Genomic DNA, 10,250 nt, shown 5'->3' with positions numbered 1-10,250 from the left:
TCTTGCATGATACCTTTTCAGTTTCTCAGTTTTTCACTCTTTCACACAATCCGCTGCAGTGTTGTCTCTCAATAAGTCAGCCGCTGTCACGTTCAGGTGACCTTGGCACCCTGCTGATTCACTTGTTTTTTTGTGATTCTTTCATCTTGTGTGTTTCGCTCTCCTTTCAGATTTTCCTATCTCTCCTCTCTCTCCCCACTCTGCTGTCAAAGAAATTCAAATATTTTCGAGCAGCACAAACCGAGGTCAGATGGGATTTGCCAAAATTTGGGATCTGTTTTGCTCTCACATTGGACACTGCAGAAATTTGTCAGAAAGGTCTCATCATTCTAAGTGCTCAATATACCCTAAACTGAGCCCTGCAGGAATTTAGCATGATAGCGTGAATTCTTTATTAAGCACGTTTGGGGTTTTATCTCGTTTTTATTTTTTTTTTGCACTTTCTTTTTATCTTTTGTCTTGTTTCACTGTGTTTCATCAACTAAAGTAAGTTAAACTAAACCCCTAGACTCACTCCACGTATCTCAGCAGCGACTTCGCGTGTCAGCTGGGCTCATAATCCAGGTCACTGCAGCTATGTTACAGGACTGTCGAGTTCTGAACTCCCACTCAGGGTTTGAGCAGTAAGACTCCTGTGCCAACTAGTTATTGAGGCAATATGCCTGATACTGCAGCTACTGTACAGTACATTGAATACAGGAAGGGAAACTAATATGCATTTACTTTTCAATGACAGCTGGCAGAAAGTTTTCAGCAACAATTTGAGAAAAACATATTTTAAAATCAAATTTTCAAACTTAAATATTTAGAATAACATTTTGAAATTAAGATGTATTTTTATTTTTTTTGAGTCTTCATTTTTGGACCCCTGTGTCGGACCACGGGCTCCACACAGCCATTCCTGTCCTTTTTATTTTTGGTAAAATTAAATCTTTCATACCAGATTGTCTTGCTATTAGGTCCTGATCTTGACACTCCCGTGACACAATTTGACATGATGAAAACAGTCTCACACGGTAGTTGAGTTTAGGATTTTTTGTTACACATTTCCAAACTACTCTGCACTGAAAGTTGTGTTTTGAATATTTTCTTCATTATTAAAATCACGATTTATTCATCCTTCTGCTCCCGAAGCTTCTGAATGGCTTTTATATATTCTTTCACTATTGGATGATGTTTTCATAGTATGTTGGTTTACCTGATTTGGATATGATGTATTATTTAAGCTTATGCTTAAAGGAAGTCCATTTTTCCAAAAAGGGAGTGGGGAAACAAGATGATATTTTGGCTAATTATATGTAGGCTCTTACTATAATATAACCTGAGCAGAAAAAAAGAAGACATGTTTCCCAGTCAGGGAGTGGCTGATATGGTTGCGTTCACTCGATGCGCTGCTGACATCATGTGGCCATCACAGTAACTGCTTCTATGGGGTGGGGGTATTAAGGAGGGGGCGGTGTGAAAGGCTGGTATTTGTTGCTGTGTACAGCAGTGCCCAAACACATTCATCACCGGCAGACGTCCCAGCTCCCCTCCAAACGTGCCCGAATTGATGAACCATCACCTCAAGTTCCATCACGTTCACTTTCTATTGATAAAGCAATCATGCATGCTCTTCTTCTGTGTATCACGGTTTCCCCACTCAAGACAAATGGGGTGTCGGAATGATATTTTTCCCCACACTTCTGCGCTCGGCTTTGAGGAGGATGTGGGCTTGAAATGGACCAGCTGGTAAACATGACTCTACAACATCTATGATGCCTCCATTTTTTTATTATTTTTTTTATTAATTCTTTTACAGTATACAAATATTCACACAGAAAATGTTCTCAAAAAAACCCTAATGTCTCATAAACGTCTTGCAGTTCTGTCTATTTCCTTCATTGTATTGCCACAACCTCATCAATATTCTAAAAACAGAGGCCACTGGATCGTCGTGTCGTCCCGTCACCCAGACACACCTCGTACACGGCGTCGCCCCCCCCCCCCACCCCTGACATTTCCTCGCGCCACCTCCGTCACGGGAGTCACGTGACCCCTCGTGTTACGCTGCAGCAGTGACAGCCAGGTCCATGGATGAAGGCAGAAATCACAGTGTGAAGCAGGGGCTCTCTTGACATCAGTGCGCTCGGTGCGGGCCCAGAGTTGAGGAACGGGACCGTATTGCATGGGTCTGCTTCGAGCTTAGGGGAGGGCAGGTGATCTGTTAAAATCTTGATGAAATAGTTCCTTTATAGACATATAATTCTTAGTTTGTCTCGTAAATAAAACCTGGAAACAAAGATGGTAGCGGTCACATTACATTAGACTTCCTGACACTCGTGTATCCCTTAAATGTAGTATGAATAAGGCCCTCCAACCACAAAAATAAATGACCAAAATCTGGCAATGGCACCCAATTTTACAAGGGGGACAGGGTATTTAAGACAAAGGATATGGTATGTTGGTTTGGCTACAGGACACAGTTAATCAAGTAGTAAGGGACAGCTAGATTTTACGAAACATTACTGGTGTGGGTTAAATCTGCATATTCAATAAACCTTCTCCAGTAAAGATCAGTTCATACAGTAGGAATCCCCACCAATATAAATCTTTTCAAAAACATCTATAAGAACATAATCACGTGAAGACAAAGTATATATATATATATATATATTGAGAGATGCATAAGAAGTAGCATTGAAGACGCATCAGATCATTTTGGCTCTGGCATCATGTGCTGTGTCTCCACTGCCGCTGGCCATGTATTCCTCATCTCTATATGTAGTCCGCAAGCAGCGGCTCTTTCCCCAAATATCAGGAAAGCAGTAGTGCAACAAACGTTTAGCAGGATTTTTTTTTGTTTTGTTTTTACTGAAAGGAAATTTGTCAAACGCTTCATCAGATGCAATCCATAATTTGAACAGCGAGGAATAGTTGGGACACGAAAGTGTTTTTTTTAAGATATCTTATGACCCGTTTGTCTTGGTGATGTGCATGTAATGCTGTCCCTACTGAACGTGTGACTTAAATACCTTCAGGAGGAACAGCAAACATCATTCTGTACTGAACAATACACACGTATGGACTGCACCTTTAGACCCTTACACATTGTAACTTTTTGGCTGTCTGGATGACAAATATCATGACCTTTGACCTTTCCTTGCAGGTTTCCCTGTGAGTGAACGAAATAAAAAGGCATTATTGAAAAATAAGGCTACCAGTCTGAGGAGTCTAAAGGCACCCAGACTAAGCTACATTCCATCTTTTGATGAACAAAAGAAGAAAATACCAAAGAAAATTAAATGTTTTAGCTTACAGTGATGTCCATTTTTTAGTATTAGGGCTAAAACAACTCTTTATATTTTATTTTTCTCTCTCATACACTAACCTCACTCTGCCACTTTTATTTTTTCTTCTTAAATAAGCTTTTGATTTTAGACGAGGAGCGCTTCATTTTCTCTCCATTGTCGCTGGAGTCCTGGGACGAGGTGCTCTGGAGCTTGTGTTCCCTTCCCACACTCCGGCCCTCCGAGTCCAGGGAGGTGAGAGACGGGTAACGGCCCACGTTGGGTAGCATGTTGGCGGGCAGCTGGCCGAAGCTGTAGGACTTCTCCAGGATGCCGTTGTACATGCCCTTGCCTGACGGAGAGGTGACGTTCCCCTGTGAGAAGGTTAAACTTTGGGACTCGGGCAGAACGCGGGTGATGTCGGGCGAGCATTTGTGCGCAAACGGGTGGTGCTCCAAGGCTGGGGAAGGCGAGGTGGAGGGCGGGCCGGAGGGGGTGGTGGCCGGGGTGGGAGGGAGAGGAGGAGGTGTGGAGTCCCTGAGACTGCTGCTGCTGCTGGTGTGGGTGGATGCAGGAAGCTCGGGACTCTGGGTAAACAGTAGCAGCTCCTCGCGAGAGATCTTGCGGTATGGGGTGTCCGAGCCCGGCGAGCAGGGGTTGTGCAGCTGCTTGCGGCCCAAGGAAGAGTTGAGAGAGTCCGTGTCGGAGCTGCCCTCCTGAGCCGGTTCCCTGAGGAGAGCAGATGCACCGAGGTCACAATGATGAGCAAACAAATTAGAGCAGTGTCTGAATTTCAGTTACTAATACATTAGTAAGGAAAGTTGGGGACAAACTGCAGGAATTAAAGTAGGCAGAATATGCACTTTAATTCTTGCATTGGCAAGATCTTGCCGTTTAATTATGTTAGACATTAACTAATTATGGTGTATCATGTGCAGGTTCCAGCAGAGGCACTACATACTAGATGGCACCCAGTAACAAATGGGTTTAACCCCAAAGCATCTGTGTGAATGTCTGGATAAAACACCTGTTAGTCCAAACTGTAAAACCATTCCGCGGCGTCCCGGCCACCGCTACATACCCCCTCCTATCCGAGCTGAACACGATATGTTCGTCGTCTGCCTCGGTGCGATAGGAGAGGGACGAGCTGGCCATGGACAGCAGGTCGGGGTCTGGGGACATCAGCGAGGACTGCGGAGAGCTCAGCAGGCTCCGGCGGGAACGACACAGGCTGCTGCTGCGGGTCAGCGAGGGCCGGATCAACGTGGCCGCTGGGGAAAAGTCAAAGAGGACGAAATGGGGATTATACTTCATTTCACCACATTTGTCTGCATTGATTTGTTTCCTCTGCCGTCTTACTCACTTGTGAACTGTGGAATGATGGGAGGCATGTCCTCGTCTAGGTCATCCACTCCTCCTGCGATGGGGTAGGGGGGCACCGAGACTCGGGGCTTGACCACCCAGCTGTGGTCTGAGTAGAGGCTGGCCGTCAGGCTCGGCAGCCCCGAGTTATTGACTACAGGGAAGTTGCAAAGCTTCTCAATCTGCTGCCAGCGGTGCAGCCGCTCCCTCAGGCACGCCGTTACCTCTGACAAGGCTTTCCTGAAAAAACACAATTTAGTGAGCAGGGGGTAGTGGATTGTACCTGCCAGACATTAGAGTGTTCCTGATTAAAAAGACCAGGTAAGAAGCAGTCTTTGCTTTGATTCATCAGGAATTAGACAGTTTTGGCACTCGAGCCCGTTTGTGTGTTCATATAGTTTCTTACTTTGCTTCTAGTATCTTGTGGTCCACCTCATCCAGGGATGAACTGTGGGCGACATGCAGGGTTCCAAACACAGAACCTCTCTTCTTCTTTATTTTCTCTGCCTTCAAAAACACACAAAACATTGGGAAGATTATTTTAAGAGAAATGATCTAAGATTAACTTTCACCCACTTCATTCAATGATGAAAAGGTTTTTAAGGGTTACTGTTGTTTTGGTATTAAATCAAATTGGAAATTAGAACAGAGTGGAAAAGTGTTTCACTGTAACGAGGCTAACGAGGCTCACAGGTTTGTTAGCAGCTCTTCCACCGGCCTGATTTAAGGTCATAAGGGACTCTCTCTAAGCTGAACATAAATGGAAGTCTGGCTGATATCAGGTAATTAATATTAAAAAAAAAGCAATCTATGTTTTTAAGCCACCCCAACTTCAAGGCTTCATGTGAATTTACAAGTTAATTGAGTTTGGCCAGATGCAAGTAACAAAGAATTAATGACATAAACAAATGGAACCCTTAATACTATAGTGAGCCAGATTAAAACATGCGTTCAACTGTTGAATCAAATAGAATGTGATTAAAACTGCTTCCAAGTCACATTTCCTAGAGCTAATTTCTCCATTTTAGGTGTTAAACTGAAGACTGCTATTTCCTGCCGTCAATGGATCCACGTCACTCTTCCCCTGACCAGCCAAAATATTACAGAAGTGATACTTTACACCACTACCACAGGCCAGGCATGCTGGTTACACTGCTTTTTAACAATACTGGCTGTCCACAAGAGAGCAGACTGACGTGCTGAAGCCCAGAGACTCGATAGGAGCAGTAAACATGATTTACTGCTCATTTACCAGGTGGAGACAAGAAGAGATGGGCAAGGCACAGCTCCATGTACTTTAGTTTGTGACAGGCGATATAAAAAAGCTGTGGATACGTGTCTTAGACTGTCAATCCGAAGCTAAGCTAATCTTCCACAATGTCGCATGATTTAAATAAAATGTAGATGCCGTTACCTCGTCTTTGGCGACGCACAGCTGCAACTCGGCATTCTGCTTCTTGATGTTGTAGTATTGAACCTCCACCTCGTGCGTGAGCTGGAGCCACTTCTGGAGAGCTTCAGGCACCGACCGCTCCGACTGCATCTCCTTCTCTGCTCGCTTCAGGGCCTTACGCACCTACACATGGGGGGGGGAACAATGACAGATCCAATCCACCGTCAAATGTTTTAAAAGTCACCGATCAAATGCTTTAAGTGAGGGTGACTTTCAAATGAATGAAGAGTAGAGAACTCATTAGATATGTCGCTGCTGTATTTCCTGTGTGGGGAAATCTCGTGGTTATGCAAAAGAGGAATTTTGTGGAATTTAATAAGAAGAACATGAAATTAATCTCGTCATTTCAAGGTGTTTTAGCAGAAGTCATGATACATTTACATTCATATACAGCGAATACATTAGCCATTCGACTTGAATATGTAAATACTGTGCATTTGAACATTTGAATAATAATAAATCTCTTTTCCAAGAGGCATTCAGGGGCAGTAGGTAATCTGGAAGGCCCTACCTGTACGAGCTCTTCCTCGGCGTATTTGAGCCGGCTGAGCTCACATTCAGCGCCCTCTCGCAGCTCCCGGAGCCGGTGAGCCTCTGTTTTGGCCCCGTTGATCTCGTCCCTCATCTTCTGCTCGAGGTTCTGCTTCTCCACGGCCACCGTCCGGTTCTCCTCCTGAGCCTTTTCCAGCCTGGTTGATGAGAGGGGGAAGACTAAGTGTCGATTCAGTAAAATGTTTAACATGCAATATTTTTTAAAGTCAGCCATAAATCATTATATATCTAGTATCTAGCACTGAATGTAATATCTTTGACGTTTTCGAATAAAGCTTTGAATGTCTGTCGTCATATTTTATGATGTCTTTATCCTAATAAAATGTGAAAAAAAAAGATTTTTGTGCTGCAAACAGGAGAGCGAGCACTTCTCTTTGACTGCAGTGAAAATATTATTTTTGAAAGGCCAAAAAATATGGATTGAAGCAGAATATTTTTTTAGATTTAAAAAAAAAAAAAAAAAACTAGGGCTGTCAAATTAGAGCATTAATTTTGAATTAATCATAAAAAATAACCCCCCAAAAAATGCAACTATATAGGTGTGTGTGTTTTAGAGAGTAAAAGAGAAGGTGGACTACTGTATGTAATGTTATGTAACCTCTGTCTATCATTAACTCACAACAACGCTGCTTTGTTTCTGTTGAACCTGTACAGCCGGTACAGCCTTCATTACATAAGTCTACATCGGATGCATTTCCTTCTCTTACCGGCTCTGCAGATCTAAGAGGCTTTGCTCTGCGTTTTGCAGGCTCTCCAGGTCCCTCATCATCTGAGAGATGTGCACCTTGCTGGATTTGTTCTGCACATAAGCAAACCAGCAGCCCCCGACACCAATCACGATGGAGACCATGAGGATGAAGTCTTTCATCCAGTTATGTTGTGCACCTGCAGAGATGAGGAAGAAACAGGAGAAGACGGGTGGTTGTAGCAAATGCTGCATATTTTATTGGCCACAACAAGTTGATATCCATGAATAGCGACGGTGTAGTTGATACGCTTTTGATATTAAAAACACATTGCATACTTACGGAGAGGAGGGCCAAAAAGCACCGCATCTAGTGCCTTTAGGTTTAACTTTTGTTTGTGCCGCTGGTCTAATATCTTCAACTGCATCGACATGAACGACGGTTCATTTGCCGCTATTCTGAAATGTGGAGAAAAAGAAAAACCTGCATTAAATACTGAATGTCTATCTGCACAGTCACGTTCCAAACATTTTGGAACCCCAAGAGTATGTTCCTCCAGGAGGAGAAAGTATGTGAGAAAATATTATGTTGTCCGCTCGACAAAAAGCTCAGCGATTGAATGAGTTATGAAAAATGAATTCTTTACCGCTGTCACTTAGGTCTCACCACCACCACCACCACCTTAAAGGCTCAGACAACATGGCAGCCCGTGGAAACTGTAACCCTGTGCTGCGACATCACTTCATGAGTCAGCGCCCATCAGCCCAGAGGCGTAACATGAACCCCACCACCCACCCCTCTGTCTACTCATGCCATACATGCAGTGAGTCACATTCCACAAGTGTCTCCCTAACGTCTGACTTTCTTCTGTGACGTCGGCACTGAGATTACTTTGACAGTTTCACCTTTACTAGGAATTTTGGATATATGCTGTGTGCTTTAAAAGACTAAATTATGACAGTTTAGGAAACTACACAGTAGAAAAGTCACTCTGAATTAAAAAAAAAAAAAGCATTTACAGGTTATAATGGTTGCATTTAAAATCATGTAAGTGTGTGAGAAACCTTTTCTTATAAAACGAGGAACAAAGACACCTCTCCTTTTTCCCCTGTGTTGCCTGTTTTGACCAGCAGAGGGCAGCATTAAACAGAATAATGAAATCTAAAGGTGCCTTTGAGTATTGTAACAAAGATCTTAATAGTGCTGCTGTTCATAAACACAATTCCCTGCTCACCAATGGCACAGCACAACGTCTTAATTAGAGGCAAAGAAATTACACAAAGCACTTGTAGTATCTGCTGTGCAACTGCAGAACGGCAATAATAATAATGATTCTCATCTTATTATCCGTATTTCTATCGGAGAACAAGGGATGCATTTAACTGCTCCTGTGAGCGATATACCAACCGAGGTAAAGTGTTCCCCGTGACCCGGAAGTCCCGGAAGTTCTTCTCGTACTGCGGCAGCTCCACTGACTCCTTCAGCCACTGCACCGAGTCCTCCACGGTCCAGTTGTGGACTGGACCAGGAGAGAAGAAAGGGAAACCATTACTTTACTGCTAAGCACTTAGCGGACACTTTCAACAAGAGCCACTAACAGAGTAACAGATGAATAGTGCACGCTCTTAACTACTTTATATAGGTAGTATACAGTGGGGCTCAACTTAAGGGTCTGATCACTCCAAAGGGTCATCAGATAAACAAGTTCTGCTACAGTTTTTCTTCAACAAAGCTGTAATGAGGTCCTTTAAGATGATCCTTAGTGGAGAAACTAGCGTAGAACTTCTTCTTGATTCACACCTTTGGCTTGAATCTGTTCCCCGTTATCTCCATTGTAGCAACAGTCCTGAGTAGTTTAACGTGAGGTCATGTCATCGGTGTACAGCCAGCTCTTTGTAGGAGTAAAGACAAACGTTTGCTTTACCTTCAGAGGTCTTCCAGCCCTTCCACAGCTCCTCCACGGTGATGTGTTGGTCTTCCCGGTGCAGGTTGCTGTGCTTGTTGGTTTGCTGCTGCTTCATGTCTTCTATTATAAACTAGGATATAAAGAAAGGCAGAGTTGAGTTTCCCCGAGGCTTTTCAGAAGCAACACAAAACGTATAGATTTGCTGGTTTACAGCATTTTGAAGCTGGGGGGAGACAACTTTGGAAGAAAGAAAACCCAGCAGGAGTAAAGTAGATTTTGAAAAGCATCGAACCAGTAAAATCCCACTCGCTCCCATGAGGCCTCCCTCCAAAACCAAAACCCCCAAAACACATGAAAGCGCACTGCCTGACTGCTGAGTCCACGAAACAGCGTTGGGGAGAGGAGCGAAGAACATCGTTGTCATTGCTAACAGCATCCAACTAACCCATGTCTCATTCACATGCAAGAAACCCCCCTAACATAATCCCAATGAACACACACAGTGAACGTGGCTGTTGAGAACGCACAGCTGTCAAGCTAACATGCTAGTGTTGGGAAATTCTGCCTGCCTAGCCGTGTGGAAGTCACGCACGATGAGTGCACTGGCAGAGTGGATGCAGGTAAGTTGGGCAGGTGGGTAAATAGGCAATTAGGCCGTCCAATCATTACAGTCCTAGGACAGCCACAGCATGTTTGTGTCATTGATTGCTGCAGGGAAGTAAAGATAATTTCAACAAATATAACAAAACAATGCTTCAAAATAAACTGCCTAGCCTAGCTGTAAAATGAGTGTTTTTTTACTAAGAACTCTGGGGGAGATACAGACGGCTGTGCTCGCCCGTGTATGTCCATGTGTGGTTTTGACAGAGAGCTGTAAAGAGTTGGCTTTGCCTAAAAGTCTGGCTTTGGATCACACGCACGCTTTATTTTTTTGCTCTCCTTTCTTCCTTTTAGGGACTTCGAAAAGAGAAAGAGACCCATGGCAGAGGCACCACTTCCACCTGTGTGTGTGTGTGTGTGTG

The 10,250-nt window shown here is 43.8% G+C and overlaps 1 protein-coding gene across 2 annotated transcripts in view; it reads right to left on the bottom strand.

Annotated features, from left to right (window-relative positions):
• Window positions 1–1,753: 1,753 nt before the first annotated feature.
• The window catches only part of stim2b (stromal interaction molecule 2b), a 29,484-nt gene continuing 20,987 nt past the window's right edge, over window positions 1,754–10,250 (bottom strand). The window contains exons 3-12 of one of the 2 annotated variants that reach the window (XM_031850861.1): window positions 9,247–9,358; window positions 8,730–8,841; window positions 7,665–7,780; window positions 7,344–7,521; window positions 6,596–6,773; window positions 6,046–6,207; window positions 5,038–5,138; window positions 4,633–4,871; window positions 4,351–4,540; window positions 1,754–3,998 (exon numbers count right to left, since the gene is read on the bottom strand). In XM_031850861.1, coding sequence (XP_031706721.1) covers window positions 3,386–3,998; window positions 4,351–4,540; window positions 4,633–4,871; window positions 5,038–5,138; window positions 6,046–6,207; window positions 6,596–6,773; window positions 7,344–7,521; window positions 7,665–7,780; window positions 8,730–8,841; window positions 9,247–9,358 — 2,001 coding nt within the window. In that variant the 3' untranslated portion in view covers window positions 1,754–3,385. Of the gene's footprint in view, window positions 3,999–4,296; window positions 4,541–4,632; window positions 4,872–5,037; window positions 5,139–6,045; window positions 6,208–6,595; window positions 6,774–7,343; window positions 7,522–7,664; window positions 7,781–8,729; window positions 8,842–9,246; window positions 9,359–10,250 lie in introns of both variants that reach the window. The other variant, XM_031850860.1, reaches the window with a different exon arrangement.

This window comes from Anarrhichthys ocellatus, unplaced genomic scaffold (genome assembly GCF_004355925.1).
Source record: "Anarrhichthys ocellatus isolate YVR2014 unplaced genomic scaffold, GSC_Weel_1.0 scaffold11, whole genome shotgun sequence".
Lineage (NCBI taxonomy): Eukaryota > Metazoa > Chordata > Actinopteri > Perciformes > Anarhichadidae > Anarrhichthys > Anarrhichthys ocellatus.
The sequence above is the reverse complement of the archived record's forward strand: the minus strand, read 5'-3'. Positions and strand labels throughout refer to the sequence as shown.